This window comes from Coturnix japonica, chromosome 4, assembly GCF_054131305.1.
Source record: "Coturnix japonica strain WE chromosome 4, WE-NBRP24, whole genome shotgun sequence".
In the NCBI taxonomy this organism is placed as follows: Eukaryota; Metazoa; Chordata; class Aves; order Galliformes; family Phasianidae; genus Coturnix; species Coturnix japonica.
Window position 1 is genome coordinate 21,078,990 of NC_140666.1, and position 19,060 is coordinate 21,098,049.

General features: G+C 44.2%; 1 protein-coding gene across 4 annotated transcripts in view; it reads right to left on the reverse strand.

Annotated features, from left to right (window-relative positions):
- The window catches only part of PAK3 (p21 (RAC1) activated kinase 3), an 85,410-nt gene that overhangs the window by 10,579 nt on the left and 55,771 nt on the right, over positions 1-19,060 (reverse strand). For all 4 annotated transcript variants that reach the window (XM_015860615.3, XM_015860616.3, XM_085544763.1 and 1 more), the window contains exons 3-11: positions 16,439-16,539; positions 12,518-12,671; positions 11,149-11,186; positions 9,089-9,220; positions 7,897-8,059; positions 3,677-3,740; positions 2,113-2,161; positions 659-771; positions 62-179 (exon numbers count right to left, since the gene is read on the reverse strand). In XM_015860615.3, the coding sequence (XP_015716101.1) occupies positions 62-179; positions 659-771; positions 2,113-2,161; positions 3,677-3,740; positions 7,897-8,059; positions 9,089-9,220; positions 11,149-11,186; positions 12,518-12,671; positions 16,439-16,539 (932 nt within the window). The remainder of the gene's footprint in view (positions 1-61; positions 180-658; positions 772-2,112; positions 2,162-3,676; positions 3,741-7,896; positions 8,060-9,088; positions 9,221-11,148; positions 11,187-12,517; positions 12,672-16,438; positions 16,540-19,060) is intronic.

The window sequence follows — 19,060 nt, forward strand, 5'->3', positions numbered from 1 at the left end:
CGCACCTGCTTAGAAGTACCATTCTGTCCCGGTAATCAGAAGTGCAGTTGGGATCCCTTACCTCCCTACAGACAGCTGCTATCTGTCCTTCATCCATACATGTCTCTGTAACAACATCAGTTAGCGAGCCTCCAGCCAAGTACTCCATAACCACCCAGAGCTCATCACCTACTAAGTAGCTGAAAGAAGACAACAGCAGATTTCATTAAGATGAATGTAACTAAATCATCTTAGGAAAATTACCGCAGTTATTTTTCTTAACAGTTCATTTTTAAATGAAGACAGAATAACAAGAATGGATGTTCCTTCTAAGTCATGGTCAACAGTTTGGAAAACCTTACATAAATACATCCAGAAATAGGGAAAACAGCTTAAAAACTGGCAAATTACATGTGTCTGGAAACAAGAATCTTGTCTGTCTGGCATCCACAGCAATGGAAAACAGCCATAAAAGCCAAAGAGAATAATTTCTATGGTGATATATTTGCATTATATGCACAAAATATGACCAACTTAGAAACAGGGAGGTCATGGAGCTCCAAGCAGTTGTTTTAGTAAGGTAGGGCTGGTCAGAATATTTAAAAATACTCTCAGAACAACATATTCCACCTAAATAAGCACAGAACACTGCACTGGTGACAAGACCAGAATCACTTACCTGTCTAAATAGTTCACAATATTGGGGTTCTTATTTTCCCTCATGACCAGGATTTCATTAATAATTAGTTCCTTTTTGGGTTGTTGTTGGAGATTCATTTGCTTTATGGCCACCTAAAATGACAGTGGAAACAATGCATCAGCTCAAATAGTCTGTTGCACAAGATCAGAACCAACATGGAGTGTTCTTGGAACAATGTATCAGAGCTGTGGCAAGGGGTCTTGTTATTAGGCACTGGAAGTCAGTAAGGCAAAACACCCTATTTCTGTGCTTGCTTGGGTAACACTTTGGACACACAGTCATTATATATATATATATATATATATAATGCATATGATATATAGGTATACCTTGCCTTATAAAATCTGTAAAAACCATCTTTAGACTATCAACCACAAATCTCTAACACTCTCCATGCTTATGTTCCTCTAAGATGGCCTTAACTTGTTAACCCCATCGTTATTCTTTGTGCACCTTCTGCAAGCTACACATGATTTTAATACCATGAAAGTACGTAAAAACTGTTAGAAATTTTTAATAATTATATATACTCCGGATAAATTGGGAACGAATGAGAGCAACGTCCATTAGCTGTTGTTGCATCCAAGTACTGGGCAATGAAAACAGGGTGCCCTTCTCTGAAGGACGGCGCTTTCTTCTCTGTGTTATTTCTGGCTGTTCTTACAAATTGTGCCCAAAAGCAAGCAATGCAACGCAGCTATTTATTCCTCACAGCAATAGGGGAAACCGTGACCACCACTTGGGTTCCCTGAGGCCCGTGGTCACAGATCTTTGGGTTTTACAATTGGTATTGCTAACCAACTTATGGCCAGGCCCAGAGGCAGTCTTTAGTACAGAGTTAAATCACACTCAACACATTCTCATTCATCAGCTGTGTTTGGGAACAAAGAAATTCGGAATATTTCTAACCTAATGCATTCACATGGGTAACAAAAACATTTTTTAATCAGGCCTGAAAACCTTAGAGATGTCTAAAACATCCACTGAGGGATGACAGACTAACAGTACTGGGATGGGACCAACACCACCACCGAGAGCACTGACCTGTCCTGAAGACAAAAGAAAACACATCACGTAGGACTGCCCTTAGACGCTAAAGGTGAAGCATCAGCTCAGGCACAGACAGTGCCCAGGGGGACCAGGACTACCCTTGCCCAGGAACTCATCAGCACCTCCACTTAATGGTTGCAGGAGAACAGACAGCCCAGGAAGTGTTCAGTTACAGGGACAGAAAACCACAATGCTAATAAAAGGCTTTCTCTGAGAAGCTGAAGACAGCAGCTGATGCGCTTTGCAGGCTGACACCAGTCCATGCTGAGGAGGAAGAGCCTGTGCGCTACAGACCTACAGGCACCCTGAGAACCCATCCCCAGCTCCTGCCAGAGGGGAAAACACTGAGTGCAGCAACATCAGCTGGGGAGGCTGGGGCTTACCTCTTGTCCTGTGGCGATGTCTATTGCTGTATAAACAGTTCCTGATGCCCTAGAAACAAAACAGCAACCAAAGAATGAGAAGTGGTTTTGTGCTTTTGAGTGAGAACAAGCCCTTACAGAACATCTCCGCTGCCTGCAGTGGTCCCACCTCTCCCTTGCTCTTTCAGGCCTCCAGCAGCACAGAGCACAGCCACCCAGCTGTGGGGAATCTGAGATCAATGTCCAACGTGACGAGAAAAGGCAGGTGCACATCTGGTATATTTTCCGAATTAGCTTAGTTCAAAATGTAAGGAGGGAGTTGTTTTTACTCCCCCCCCCCCCCCAGTTTTCCCATTTTTGCCCCATCACCTGCTTTGTTTCTGTTTATCTCTGGCTGAAATGCTTCTGAAAACCTTACTTCAACCAGCAGCACTGCACCAGCGGTGCTGGGAACAATGCAATCATTGGACATGCTATGTACTCTTTTAATATAAATGCAAATGTGTTTTTCTATGACTAATTGTTGAGATTAATCCAATTTGTTTTCACAAAAAGCCAGCACCATTTATTTAGATCTCCTAACACTGTGCTGTGCCTCCTGAGTACAGTCCTGTCAGGATTTACTGAAAAACAGCTACTGCACTGAGGATGCCCTTTGGTATGCTGCAGGACATCTGTGAAGAGCTCAGATAAAGGCAAGGAATTTAAGGACTGCTGTTCCCATCTAATTCAACCCATAGCACTACGACAGCACACCAGCCCCCCTGCAACAACGGTATGTGACTTTCTGGCTGCACAACATCCCAGATGAAACCTATTTCCATATCCTTCCAGGGCCACTTGCCTTTCTACCAGTTGCTGAGGCACCTTTGCACAATCTCACTCCTAGCAGTGTCAGAACAAAAGATAGTGAGTGAGGATGATGGTCATTTTGTGACTGACAAGAAGAGCCCATTCACACATGTTTATTCTGAATCTCACTTCTTCAACTGACACTTATCTCCATAAGACTGGTATGGCTCTGAGTGTCCAGTGACATTTTACAAAAGGCAGTAAGAACCAAAGCTGCAGGTAGAAAGCAATCCAGAGTCTCAGAAAGGGTTTTATATAGTGAATGGAGAAGAGACATCTCCCCACAAGTGTCCCTTTAAATCTGACTTATCTACCCAAAAGCCTGCCAGAAAAAGAGCACGAGTGTGCCTGGCTTTCTTCAGTATCAGCTGTAGGTCAGCAACACACTACCCTGAGATCAAACCTCACTGTTAAGGCAGAAAGGTATCTCCTGATGTCAGCAAGCAGCATTCTGCCATGCACAGACAGCAGCATGCTCCTGGTCTGACAGAAATGGTATCAGCCCTCCTGGAATTACAACACAGCCAAGGAGGAAAACCTGGACCAAGCAGGGAGTCTGACAAGACTTGATAGTAAAATACTTTGATATTAGAATACTGGTAAGAAGCAAGAGGCTGGAGAATCCAAACCCAGGGTGTGAGTGTGCTGGAACTTGCCCAGGTTCCCACTTCACTGTCAGAGCAGCAAAACACCCAGCCCATGTCTGTATATGAGTTACCATGACTGGACTTACCCTTGGCCAATTTTTTCAAATCGAGTGTATTTCTTCTTAGGGTCTCCCACACTCACAATGCTCCCTGAAAGAAAGACAATAAGAGATGTGTAAGAGATTATTCTTTCATACCACTGACTGAAAGCTTGCTGAAGGACACAGGTGAACAAGTCCAAGCAAGTCCTGGTCAAGGGCTGAGAAATCCTTTGTCTGAGGGACACAGATGGACAAGGCCAGGGGAAAGGAGAGAGAAATAAGCTGCAGATGAATGGCTGGGAAGCAGTCTTCTGTGTGGGCTGATCTCAAGGAAGATGGCCATCTCCAGGGGTGCACCCAGGGATGTCACATAGGCAGGAACAAAGGGAGGAACCATGAAGTAAGGTTTTCTGACATCAGATTCACTCCCCACCTCCCTGATTAAGATTTGTAATCAACTGATCAGACCAACATCTGAACCATTGTTTCTTAATTTCACACCGGGTATACATATACCAAATAACCTCTTCTCCCTCCTATGAATTGGAGCGAGACAAGAAGTTCACTTAAGAATCGAGATACCACTTTCGGACAGATCAGAAATGCAACCACACTGCGCAGGGCTGCCAGCTGCATGTGGGCTGTCGGGTAACACCATCAAAGCAGGCAGCAGCACAAGCAGCCCCACAGAGAGTGGCTTCCAACAGTCGTTTGGAGATTGCTCTGTGTGACAGGGAACTGACAGCGCAGAAGATAACTGATACGAGATGGAAATCAGAAATGAGCAAGTATCAGTGCAAGTGTTTCTCTGTTCACAAACACTGATGAGATCTGGAATAACAGAGCCTTATTTCCTTATAGATAAACACTCTGATTCTACAGAAGGTTTAATACTTTCAAAGATTAAATGTCCATAGGGTTCTGAAACCAATTTTATGAACAGATGTCATCGTCAGAACAGGAAGATTACAGTGCCATGTTTCCAGGTAGAAATCTGCTCTGCTTTTCAGTCATTTGCCTAAATTTTGGTTTCACCCTTTTAAAAAAGTACATCCCAAAACATTATTTTTTAGGAACTACTGTCCTTATCATTGATTATTGAGTAAAGCTACAAAGGAGACCTTGCTTATGCCACTCTAACTGCACTCCTTGCCTTCACTCTGACCCAGGGCAGCAACAAGCATCCAACCTGACTCCCAGCAGATGCTGACTTTCACCATTAGGAGAACCATGGTGCGTAAGGAGACCAGCAGTGCACCTCGAGCTGGCACTACAAGGACAGCTGCGCCACTGAGATGCCGTGGTTCCACCAGTGAAGGACACACGAAGCAGGGCAGGTGGGCTGCTGCCATGGGCATGGGGCAGCCGAGGTTCAGAAGCAGTCTGGAACACGTGTGCCACTGCAGCTACAATGACAACATGCACAGCTTGCTGGTTTCCTGCCCACTCAGAGATGTGGGCAGTCTGAATGGGAAGGAGAGAACGCAGTCATCAGGATACTATGTTTGTACCAAGTGAAAGAGCCAGAATCTGATAAATTCTAACAAATCCGAAGGAGTAATTCAAAAACAGTATTGTTTTTTCTGGTCCAGTAGTTGCCAAAAATACAAATGGCAACACCTAAGCTGATGACTAAACAGCAATTAAAATGACTTCCGATGATTTATCTTGGAATGCACGTCACTGAAATACATTGAGAACATCAGCTCAGGAGGAAACATTTCAGCATTTCACAGTGTGCTCTGACTGACTGATCCATACTGCTCCATCACTAACACAAATGCACACTTTGTTTTGTCACCTCTGCATCCACAGCAATATGAGAATGGCACAACACCTACATACAGTACAGGCAACCCACATGGTGAGAGCTCACCCAGTGCCACCTGCATGGTCTGCACCTCAGCCAAAGCGGGATTCAAACTTCAGTAGCTGAAAACCTGAGTGGCTGCTTCTGCCTGTTAATGGTCTGTGGCTGATTTCCTGTGACTGAGCCAACACCTGTCCAACAGCACAACACTGAAAGCAGCTCACTGCTATTTACACTGGTATGCAGCTCCAGCTGAGAGGAGCACCCCCTGCGCTGGACCAAGACAGACACACTGGCTACTGTGAGGTCCTTAAGCACTTTCTTTTATCAAGTCCTAAATTAAATGGATAAGAAAGCACAATTGAGCCACTTCTGTTTTATAATTGCAGCGGAACAAATTCATGATTTCATTACAGACAGAGTTTTGTTTGATCTTATCTCAGTATTACAGGCTTTACTCCCTAGGAAAACGTGTAATGAAAGTGTCTCTAAAAAAGCCCAAGTTATTTCAAGCAGAGAAGAATTATGAGAGCAAATTAAGATAAAAGAAGGCAGGGGACACCTTCATAAAAGAAGCACAAAATCAGCTGCAGAGGAAGTCGGCAAGGTGAAGAAGTGCTGTGAGTTCAGAAGCAAACGAAAGGCAACACAACACACGTACATGGATGTAACCAGCCCAGGACTATTACAAACGAGCACTGGCCACAATTTGAGATAGCTTCAAAAAAGCAAAGGAAGATTTTCACTGCCCATGTCTCAAATTGCCCAAGGCAGATCTTCAGACCTTGTTCAACAAGTATCCAATTCTTCAGAAAAAAACCAAACCATGAAAGCACATAACACTTCAAAGGCATAACCTGCAGTAACTTAAGGGCTCAGTCTCCATTTGAGGTCCACAAGTGTCAATAAATAATATGCATGCTTACATTCAAGTACACATGTGCCTGCAGATCTCACTGCAGAAGCCTGCCTCAAACAGTTAGCCCCGGGTGAAGGAGCTGTAATCCTCCCTCTATAAGCTGACATACCTGCAGGTGAACTGCCTGCACTGGAATAAACACCTTAATTATTTCGTTATCTCCTCAGCCAATGCCATGGAACTTGTCCCGCCTATGCCCCCTAACGGCAGTGACATCCAGTTCTATATAGTCCCATCCATCCATCAGGGCACAGAACACCCCACACCAGCAGCAGCAATCTCACGGCTACAAAAGGCTTCAGCCTCTGCAGTGACATGCACCATTGGGTGGCAAGGGAAAGAATGAGTGACACCATGATTGGCTTTCACGGGAATTAGCCTCTGAAGGACTACTGTGAAGAAGCCACAACCACATCAGGCTCTTTCCAAATGGCTGTCCCCCACTAAAGATGTAATATTATCAGCTTTGGGATCAGACACAAGGGGTGGGAGGTCCATCTGCTGACTGCCCTACCGGGTAGCAGGAGACCCAGAATGAATTAATCTTATGAACCCAGCAGGTTACTATGTGATAACACAGAGCTGCAAGCTAGTACATGCAAGAAGCTGATTAAACAGGTTGTGCTAGAGCATCACTAAGAGTTTGATGTGTTTGTATGACCCATGGAGGACTTTAGGGTCAACAGTTAGGATTCCAGTAGTAACTCACTGGGAATTAGCCATGTCAGAGTGCCACAAAAATTGAGGAACATGCAGTGAGTATATACAGGAGGGTACAGCTCCTGAGAAACACCTGCAGCACAGTTTCAGCTGGTCAGGTCATACACCTGTGTCTCACTGAAGCATCTTCATAAGTATAAAGCTAAGGAATAAAATAAGGATTGCTAGAGAATGTATTTTTCTTTTGGGATACACTGAAAACATCCGTTCTCCATCCATGGTCTCAGATGATGTTGTTTCAGAGGAGTTCTCTGACTAAACAGGGAGTTCTTCTAACAACAAGCTCAGATACATTGGTAGAAGTGGTAGTAACTCCAGTAACTACATCACCAGAACATCCAATGGAGGCTGAAGGAATCTGCTTCATTCTGTAGCTGTCTACAGGTTAACAAAGAAATAACTCAAAAACCCAGTGAATCCCAGAAATTTCTGCAAAGTATGTTGGCTCTGATGATTAGTGAGAAGTCAGGAACTTAAGATAATTTAGGAAGCCAAACATTCTTTTAACTCTGGACATCAGCACACTGGAGTTCACTAGGCCATTCACTGGGCTGCAGCCTTCTGCTGAAGCAGAAATAATCTTCTCTTTAGCCTTTAGCACAGACAGAAGCTCAGGCAAAACCAACTCGGTCAGAGCTGCCCCTAGGGGTGGAAGGAATACCCACAGTGTTCTCCCATTCCCTACAGGCACAGTAACAGTTTGTGTAAGGAGTTGTAAGATCTAGTGACACTAAACTGAAGATGAACACTTCTCCCTGTACTTGAGATACGCACTCAGGACACTGCTTTATCAGACAAGAAATACAGAATACATACTCAGTTTCTCTAGGATTTCCTCATCTGTCATCTTGGATTTTTTCCGCTGCCGGTCTGTGTTTCTGTACAAAGTGTTTGTGTTGGAGTTTTCAGGCTGGGGAGTGGTGGCTTCTTTAGCCGGTGCTGGTGCAGCGACAGGTTCGATTACGGAGCGCGTGTAGATCTGTGACAATAAATAGTTCATGTCAAAAAGGCGGCCTGCAGAGGTGCCCCGAAACCGTATTTCAAACAGAGCTGCTAAGAAGATGCTACCTGCCACATCCAGGGCTTAAAACATTCATATTCACTCTCCGCTTCTCAAAGTGGATAAGGAAAACAAAGGCTAGCGTTATACAAGTTCAGGGTCAGGTCTCAATATTCATTTATTTCCTGGAAGGTGACAAATGGTCAATTTACTGTGTTGACAGACTACAGAAAAAGATGCACTGGGGTCTGAGAGCCTTGTTCCCTTCTGCTCATCTGTTTATGTGGGAAACAAAATTACTCCTCTAATGGAACTCTTAAAAATTTCAGGGATGGCACCAACGTAGCACTGAAGGCAACAGTTTTGTAACAGAAATGCTGTGCATTAGGAGTGGTTTGATCAGTTAAGACAGGTGCCAGAACAGAAACAGAGAGCGTTTCCCTTTTCTGATCACAACTGCTATATTAACTTCTCATTGGTGATCTCAAGATTTAAGCTCCACTAGGAACTGCATTCCAGTCCTTCAGACCCCTACCTGCTCTTTACAACATTCTGGGTAGAATGCTTCTCACCAAACTTACATCATATAAGAGCGCAACCCTAAGCAGTTTGCTTAGCTCCTTCCATATGGAGCCTTGTGGAGAGGGATGGGCACCTCCAGGGGATAGTCCTACACATCCCACAGGAGTGTGAAAAGCACCTGATGGCAACTCTCCCTACACAGGTCCTGTGGACCAACTTGTGCACTGTTACACCACTAGCACTGAATGACACCGTGCTGCTATCTGTTATGACACTAAAATACAATTCACTGTTTTAATCAGCATCACAGGAAGCTCTCAACTAAACAATTAAGCTCAAAGCAGATCTCCTGGCGTCAGTAGGTTGGGTGAAGCAATAGCCCACGGCTGTACTGCAGCCCTCACACACAAACAGCGCATGCTGTCTGGCTGGAAATACACAGCTCAGAACGGCACTGCAGCAGTGCTGCCCAAAGCCATGACCTACTGATTTTGTGTGTTCAGGCCGTGGTGCAATAACAGGCGGAGGTTCGTTGTCATCTTCTTCTTCCTCATCTTCTTCATCCTCTTCTTCAGAGACTGACGGTGCTAACGGGGGTTCTGATGCTGTTTTTGTGCTCTGTGGACAGACAGTACCATGGGTGAGGGCCACCAATGGAAGGTCTACTAAGTAGGAACAACTTTTGTCTGCTCAGACATCACCAACAGCCCCTGCATCCCTACAGCAAGGCCCACAGCCTTCAGTCCACCACCACCACTTCAAGGCTAGAGGTTACCACGCTTTGTTAGCTCTGCTCAGTGTTTGTCACTTTTGCTCTTTACTTACTCATAGTGAACTACACGTGGGCTCCTGAACTGTGTCCCATACACCATTGGAGCAATAAATTAAATAAAAATCATTCCCATGTTTTCTCAAAGTCTGATTTCACCAAAAGTAATGTTTGAATATATCACTAGAAACCCCACCTGGCTGCTAGATAATTGCTCTGGCTTTGCAGAAATGGTAGCAGTTAATTAAGTTAACAGGTGTCTGCTGGCTAGGTTAATTAACACACTTCAACACGCAAAGCCTCCCGCATTGTGTTGCCAAGAACTGTATTTTGCAGGGAAAGGCTGATTGTTTCTCTGTTATTCCACCCCCGGGGTGCTCTTATTGCACGCTTTCACAGAGCTGCATCTCCCCGTTCAGCAGCTCCTTTTTCACTATTGTCCTCTTCACCTGACCATGAGGCAGCACACAGATCCCCCACTACATCTGCCTCACTTCACCCCACAGGCAGCAGGAGCCCCTTGCTGTACCTCAGCTATGCCTGGCAACACACACACTGTGCTCCGTGAGACCCTGCTCTAGCACCAACCTCTTAATGGTAAAGGGAGAAAAAGGCCACGAATACGGCCTGTAGAAGTAGAGACTGATACACAAGACATTCCAAACACTGGTTTAAAGAGCAACGTTAAAGGTGTATGGCACTGTCATATGTTAAATCCATGTATCTCTTTCTATACAAGGCAAGCACTTTGCTTACATGGGGAAAAGATGATTAAGGAAAAAATAAGGAAGGGAATAATCACATTTCTGTTCTGTTCAACTCTTATTAACTACTTTTTCCACCGGGCTCCATGTTTGGTCTGAATTGTGCAGCTAGAACATATACAATGTCATATTACTTAATGCCAGATCCCCATTAAAGAGTGAAATGAAATTACAGTGACTGCGAGGACTGCTTGCTCCTGTCAGAGCAGTTTGCTCTGCAGGACAGCATCAGCCTCCCCAGGGCCAATCCCCAGTGCAGATGGGACAGATACTTGAGATACCTGGAATGCCCCATGGTGCCCAAACTGCCTTTATAAGGTTTGTTCTATGAAAGATAATGAAAGGGGCATCAACTGAAAAGCAACAACAACAAAAAGTAAACAATGATGATTTTCATTTCATCCTCCACAGTCTCGGCTGTGTAATCGCAGATCTAAAATGACGTTGCTTAGCACTTGAAAATAAAGGCCAAATCCCCACTCAATCATTCGCTATTTAATGCAGCAACATTAACACTAATAAATCTGGTCAATATTAATGCGAATGTCCTGAGTACATCTCTGGGATTGCTATGGCAATTCAGTATTAATTAGAGTGAATCATTATTTAAAACTTTCTTTCAATGGCTCCGGTGAGTTATGTATCAATTATAACCTTATTTATATTCAGCTACATAACCAGCTGTACTAAGGATAGATTATGAAATTTAAGAGAAACGAATGCTAGGTTGTTAAAGCTATATTAAAACAGGCTAATTAGACAGCACTGCATATTGTTGTGAATGATATATTCCACCATGGCTAAGAACAGTAAGCAATATTCTGGCTGCAAAACCAGACTTTCATGTGTAGGAAGGTTCTTAGAGGGAAAATTAGTTAGTTTGGTGCTGCTGGGAGACACTAAGATGCACCTCCCTGCAGCCCACCAGGCCAGCACTACAGCACAGAAGCCAAGGCTCACTGCTTGCTCTGCAACCAAGCACTACAGAAGGAAAAGGTGATGTTCACACTCACCGAAGGATGGGCTTCTATGTATCCATGGGCGCTTTTATCTGCAACGTATAGGGAAAGCAATGCTGTTAAAAAGCAGTATCTGCTGTGGGGAATCCCACACAGTATATCCAAGCTGATACCATTTTTCTTTCGCAACATCCTTCCCCTAGCAAGGGTTATTGCACATAGAAAGCAAGGTAACAATATAGCAGGGTGCTCTTTTTCTCTGTTCCTTGAGTCTACTGTTATCCCTGCTCTGCCAGTAAACAAAATACAAAGAAAAACGCTTTAAAAAAAAAGTGAAATCCACTCTGCGTATTGGAGGTTGCATGGGTTGAACCAGCAAATGGAAGCAATGAGGGACCTGGCTGCCAGACTTGCACAAGTAGGAATTGAACTGCTGCAGGTTAAGTCTGAAATGCTGTTAGAGGCAGACAGCGCCTCATTAGCTGAACACGTCGACATGGGCTTTACCAAAGTACACGTACCTTGCTGGTATTTTCATTTTGAATGTCTTATTAAGAAACAGCAGAACACATCAACACAGAACCCAGATACGCTGCTTTTAAAAGCCCTCTGCTTTTTTTTTTTTTTTTTTTTTTTGCTGGATTTATAGCAACCCAGTGCTTGTTAAGCAAAATGAGAAAAAAAACAGGCCAAAGGAAACAAAAAAAAAGAGCAAACTACAGCACAGACCTGCTCTTGCTTTCTTGTTTTTGCAATGCTGCAATACAGTTTTGCAGACTGTATACAACCAAGGGAAAAAATGACACCACCTTCAGGTCTGCAGGCTCGAGCAAGGTAATGCCGAGCCCATGAGGATCTCCCTGGAATGCTGCACAGGCTGCTTTGAACATTCCTGCCTTCATTCTCTTCCTCTGTAGCCAGAGCCCATTTGGGGCTACACCAAAGCAGCCATTTGGAGTTCCTTTGCACATTTAGACATAGCGGCCTGATCTTCTCTATAGCTCATATAAAAAGCCTTTAAAACTCTTCATAAAACAACACAAAAAATTGCTGAGTCCGCTGTTCTTAGGAGCCAAAAGCAACTCCCAAGATGGACCAAACAAGACACACTTCATACCCCAAACTGAACACTGAGAAGAAAGAAGGATGCAAAGAAGAAACAAAAGTAAACATGATTTTTGGCCACAAATGCTTCTGAATATAAATGACAGTGACTGCTCCATCTAGTATCTTATTTAGTTCTGAAAATAAGATGAAGAGAAGTCAGAGTATCAATGGCAGTCAGAGGACAAAAGGGGACATCAACTCATCTCACACGTGGAGCATCCCACAGCATGCAGTTTTCTAAGGTTGACTGTTGACCACTGGACATTCTAGAACTTCATTTTGCACATCCCATTTTTTGCAGCAAGATGTTACTTACCTCCCGACGTAAAGCTCATGTATTTCTGGTTGTTAACTGTTTCTTTGGAATCATAAAACTTGAGGACATCTAGAACTGCTTGAGGATTCTTCTTCTGCTCTAGTTTTGTTATGTTGGAGGTCTGTAGTAGCCTGGCCCACTGCTCTGGAATGCCCTGCAGATGTCAAGTAGAAAGAAAGTGAATAAAGAGCATACAACAGCTGCAGCTGTACAGATCTTCACCAAGATCCTGTGCTACCTGTAAGATTGCTTTCAGAAATTCTGATTGATGCTTTACAATTAAAATTAGAAGCATATACGGTAGATGCAATCATTCTCTTCTCTATAAAAATACAGAGCTGAAAACCAGGATCCAACTTTAAAAAGAAAAGAAAGTTATGATTGTGATAGGAAAAAAAGTGCATGAATCTCATCTTTCAATCAACATCGCTCTTCCATGGAATAATGCCCTGAGGATTAACTTGTTTTCCTGGTGATTCAGTGCAGACATGACAAGACTATTCTATACTTGTGGACAACACCATGTACTTTAGGAGCTTTACACTGGATTTTTAATGCTTAACAATGCGAACACGTGGCTGAAATGATCACTGTTGTCTGATCAAAAGGTAAACACCACCCTGACACAAGAGTTTTCAGCACATCAGATACCACGGAGGGGCTAAGCCTCTGCAATTACATTCTCACGATTGCAACACTGAGTTGTACCGCAGCTGCTGCTGTAAGGACGTCTCTTTTTTTTTGAGCTCCTGCAGCGTTTTAAGTTCTCCACTGTAGAAATGCAGAAATTGAGGATGCAGGAAACGGGCTGAGTGCCAGCGCCTCGTATCAAACCTCAAACAGCTACTGAGGAAGGGTGGCGTTTGAAAACTGATCCAAGTGCTGAAAGCTGCAACTCTGCATTGGAATCGGATTAACAAAAAATTGCTTTAAATATCCAGTATAATTTCCTAAATTTGAGAGCCTGTAATTTTCCCCATTTACTGCTCGGCTACCATCTACCAGCGAATTGTAGGGCCTACAGAACGGAACACTACACCTGAAATGCATTTAAGCTTAACCCTTAGTGCCACCCCAACAGAGACAGACATTTCAATATAGCTTCTTCCCAAGTTCTCTGCAAAACAATGTGTGACATGGGCCTCCAGAGTCTGGGATTAATGAAAGAAGTGGGATAAGCCAAGCAACAAATCTACTGCACACACATCGACCTGCTGCTGCAGTGCTATGACATCTCAAAGAAGCACTTTGATGCAAGCTTCTTTTGGACCTGTGACGCACCTCTGGGAGCTTCCCTGTGCACATCTGTGAGCCATAGAGATCTGGCTGTAATGGATGTAAATAAAGAAAGAAAAGAAAGTTAAAACAGAATGTGGGACAACTTAGAAGGTGGTAGGAGGTGAAACCAATGGGCCAAAATGGGGAAAGTCCCATCTAAAATGGGAGCTATGAGGTAGATACCAAACAGACTGAGTGGTGGACAGACTACAGGAAGACAGGCTTAGGAAAACAGAAAAATCACAATCATTCCAAAGTTTGGAAGCATTATTTCCCCTCCTTTCTTTTTCAGACCAGTTTTTCTCTCCCTATAAAAAACACATTGCTGAGGATTAACAGCAAGTGACTGGAAAAACTACTCAGGATTGATTTCTTAAAAATTTTATGAAGCAAAAAGATCAGTATCCAGACTTCTGCTTATTGCCCAGTTCTTAAAGCCAGGTTAGCAATTCTGAATGGCTTTACGCATCCAAAATGGTTCTCCAGCCCCAAGACCACAACTGGCCGGTGTGTGAGTCAACAGAGAGCCATGGAGAAAGCAGCAGGTCACACCTGGATTTCACACCAGGAGGCTGGGTGCTGTCATAACCCAAATGATCGACAAGAGCCAGACAGAAAATCAAGGCAATTCAAAAGAAAGAATAGACAGAAGAATAACGTGCAGCTTCTTTGGGTCTATACCACACCTTTCTCCCACTTGCTAATGCCATAATCTCGAAACTTTGACAGCTCAGCTGGAGCACGTTTTGCTTTAGAATGGGGATCAGGAGACTTTCAAAAACAAATGCCTCACAGAACTCACACAACATCTTGCAAACCACATTTCTTCCCCCATTCAGAGAATGCAAATGCTTCTTCAAAATAGATGAATAAGATGCTCTAGAAACATGCTCCCACCCAACAGCTTCAAGCCAATGTAATTTTGGGCTTTCAGTCCTATTTCTTAGCAAATGTGGCTGCTCCAAGCACGGCAAAATGGACATACAACATATGTTCAGGAGCAGTGACACAGCTTGATGCTCAAGCCTGAAAGCCAAAGCTTAAGAGCCCATGCAGGTGTTCCCAGCTTTGACTGGAGATGCAGCCTTGGGGAATCAGGGAATGCAGTGGAGGGGTGACTGCTGGTTGTTAGGAAGCAGCTCAACACACTGCACATAACCAGCAGAGCAAACACACATGGCATGACAACTGTCATCACTTGAAACAAACAAACAGAAACACAAAAGCAAAGGAACACAAAGAAACCATACAGTCACATGTTTACTGCACATTCCCGTGGCACTTCCAAACTTTAGAAGGAGACAATGTGATTACCAGACAGCGAGACACTTTAGATGACACGGCTCATGGCAGCACCGTTGGAAGAACTGCCCAGCAGATACACCAGTTGTACACAGGCTGGGACAAATCAAACATGCCCTGTGTGACACAAAATGCAGTGCTTGCATACAGACACCCTGTGGGGGCTGACAAGCTGCTATCAGAGCTGTCCCCTTGTTGGCTGACACTTTGCTCCACTAGGACTGCAGGATGAGACCTGTGCTGGCAAGCTGCATGGGAGGAGTCATCTATTCCTTTGGCTGTAAGAAGTGACATCTGTTTTAAAGAAGCTAATTAACTAGTCTACATATTTTAAGTGTAACTGTATTTCTTAATTACTAGGAGGAATTCAGTTTCACTCCTTTGAAGACAAGCTGCCGTTAAGTGTCTTTTTTCTTTAACTGCTGCTAATACTGCGGCAGCATACAGCAACCTTCCGGCCTTCTGGAATGTTTCTGGGAAACAGAAGGAGCAGTAAAAGTAAAAAAACAGTGATAAAGTTCCACAAATCAGCTGTACTTTGTCTGTGAAGATGATTTGTCCCATCCCGCGTGGTGTATGCAGCACACACTGCAGTGTGACGTACAGTGACAACGCAGTCCGACCACTCAGCTCACAGGGTACTACTGATAGTACACAGAACTGCTCTCCCCTCTCACCTCCACAGCTCGATCAAATATAAACTCACTGCCATCCTCACTACACTGACAAGCGATTCCAGCACCAGGCAACAGTGCGAGAGAAAACGCTTTGAAGTCCCCTGCAGACTTCAAGGAGCTTCTCTTAGACTCATTTTTCCCAGTGCTTCATTTACTTTCTGATGTAAGTAGAGCAAGCCGAGTGCTACTTTATTAGCACAGAAACGCATCTGAGCACCTAACCCATGGATGTATTTTGAAGATTACTGGATTAAAATGAATGAACAACACTGCCACTTCCTGAGCACCTCTGAGAGCTGTCTGCAGAGCAGCTGGACTTGGCACTTCGGGGCTGACTGCAGACAGATACACTATGCACATGCGTGCGGTTCTCCAATGCTTTTCTAAGGACTGAATATCCAACTCCTGTAGCAGCTGGTGGGACTGATAGAAGTGAACCCCTACATTCTTCCTGGCTTTCATTTTCCACAGACATTGCCGATAATCCTTGGAGAAATAAAGCAGCCTGAACCAGAAGCAGAACACTCCAAGCCCTGAGCTCAACCAGCCAAGGTCTCTGTTCACAGCCCGGCTGCTGTCATCTGTAGTTTCAGGCAACAGGCAGCTATTTTACCATAAAGGAACTGGAAGTTTTAGCTAAATATGCAACACAGCAGTTACTTACTGTGAATTCTCCAGTGACGGCATCAAACCCCACATGAATCGTGTGTTCAAAGTCTGAAGGAAGAGAGATCTCAGGGCGTTCTTTCTCTTTCTTCTTATTGGCTAGAAGCAAAGCGTTAACAAACATTTATTTTCTGCACAGCTTTCCACTCAAGACGTTTCACAATCTTGTGCACTCAAAACAGTATTTTATATATGAAAAACAGCTGAGAGTTTATCTTACTCGACCATGAGACCCAAGTTAATGCAATACCAGCCTGTCAGCCCTTGTCTTATGAAGGTCTAGAAGGTGATCTGACACTGGTTTTCTTCCAAGAGTCACCTTCTTAGGTCATCTTTGAGCACTATGGCTTCTATTATCAGTTCTTCATTGAGTTTTCATCTCTAGCCATTACATTCCTGCCCTCTGGGCTCCCGCAGAAGTGAAGAACTTGAGAGTTCTTCCTAACAAGTGCCTGTTTGCATGAGTGTCTTGTCCAGCATGCAGTGAATCCATCACAATCAGCCAAATCAGAGAGGAGACGGTGTGAAGATAACGAGGTTCCTATAGGTTCGATGAAAGCAGGCAGCTCAGAAGATAAAGGTCCTCTTCCTGCTCCTCACTTAAGCAGAAGACTGACACAGCAGTTCTTCCTGCATAAGGACCCACAGAATCTGCACAGCAACAGAACACATACTGTAGGACAGAAAGGAGAAGCTGGCTCAGCTCCCATCTTTACCTTTCACACTCCTCACTGCAGCATCACTGGCAGCCATGCTACACACATTAAAGACAGCTGCAGGAAGAGTTTGTTCCTTACCTCAGACACAAACTTCCCTTTCTACCAACATCAGCCAGGACAGAGCTTCCTCCACCCCTCACATCTGCCTTTGCTCACAGATAGCACAGCTCCACAGAGCAAATCAGTGTAAGTTATGTTTGATCTAACAAGAAAGGAAAGCTCTCTTTGCACATTTTTCTTCTTCCACCTTACAGCCCCATTTAGAGGAAGATGCTCCACTCTTCCTAATTAAAGTCCTGAGTACTTCGGATGTTTCTAACCCTTCCTCTGCACTATGGCATTTATCCTCATTAAATAATTAAATGTCACCTTTCATCTGTACTGCAAGCTCCTCCACAATGTTAACTGATGAATTATTTTCATTGGGTATCCAATAACGATGGCAGCAATACATCACATATAACACAAAGGCTTTTTACCTTCTTTTATCTCAAAGGTGTTGTTGCTTTAATTTTCAGGATAAATGTTGCCAGTTGGAAGATGTCACTTTTGTTCAGCACATAAAATTTGTTACTGTAGATAACAAAATTGGCTACTCCTACCTCATCCACTAGCAAACAAATTCAGGGAAATCTGGATTTAAAGGGCCATCAAACTCAGTTTAAAGCAACAGGAGGGAGGTGGTGGAGTCGCTGTCCCTGGCAGTGTTCAAGAGGCGTCTGGATGAGGAGCTCTGAGATATACCTTAGTGGTTTGCTGTAGCAGTGGTAATAGCATGGTTGGACTAGACGATCTTGTAGGTCCTTTCCAACCTTGTGATTCTATGATTCTACGAAAACAATCCAAAAAGGTATGAATACTTTGGAGCAGGGACTGTTTGGATTCAAGGGATCTATACTGGATTGTATTTTCTTGTAATTGCCCCCCACACTACACTCCTGATGTACAGCAGTTAGCCACAAGGGCCCGCCCACACTGCCTCAGCAACTATTAGATGGAAAGAGAACAAGCAAAGAGTGCTGTCTTCCACAGGCTGCATCATCATCTGTATTATTATTATTACTCTAAAAGAACAGTTGTTTGGCAGAGAAGTGTGAGTCAGCTGAGCAGCAGCCTTCCTCCACAGAGGACAAGACTGACCTCATGCTGTGCCATCCTGTTTGCTCGCCTCCTCATCTTGCCCTGCTCCTTCTTTCACCTCCACTCCTGCAAACTTGCTCCTTTTCCCTTCTCCTGCTTGCTGCTCTCCTCATGTCCAAGTCCAGAACTTTATCCTGTTATTTCACCTTCTTGTTTTTTCCTCCCTCTTTCTTTTTAACCATCCGGGAGCATCCAGAAGACTTGAAGTCTGACTCCATTTCCATCTGCAGGTAAGCAGCAGGAGTGACAGCATTCACCCAACAGCCATGGCCACAGCCCTTGAGCTGCAAGGAGGCTGTGATCTGCCCACTCCGCTCTTTAGCTTGAATATCCTGTAGCCATCGGTTCAGGCACCATGTTGATTTATTGTACAGCACAGTAACTGCAGGTAGCTTAACCAACAAAAAGCAAGGATGTACCCAAAGAGCTGGAAGAGCACAAGTCAGCTCTTCCTGCTCACAGTTCTCCTGAGGAAACAGCTCCCAGCTGAAAGGAAACGCTAACGCAGTGAACTCTGCTGCAACTCCAACCACTGTCATTACAGGGAAGAAGAGCCAACTTCACAGCTTCAGTAGGCTTATGGGGAGTGGATTTCATGCCCATGAGACATAGGAAAGGTGTTTCAGCATCTCTGCCTTGGCTTCCTAGGCCCCCATTTCCTGAGGGCACGTTCCCCAGGATGGGACAAAAGGATCTGGGCCAAGGCACAGAGGTCAGGTGCTCTGGGATGTGCCTACAGAAGGACAGAGGGCCCCACAGAC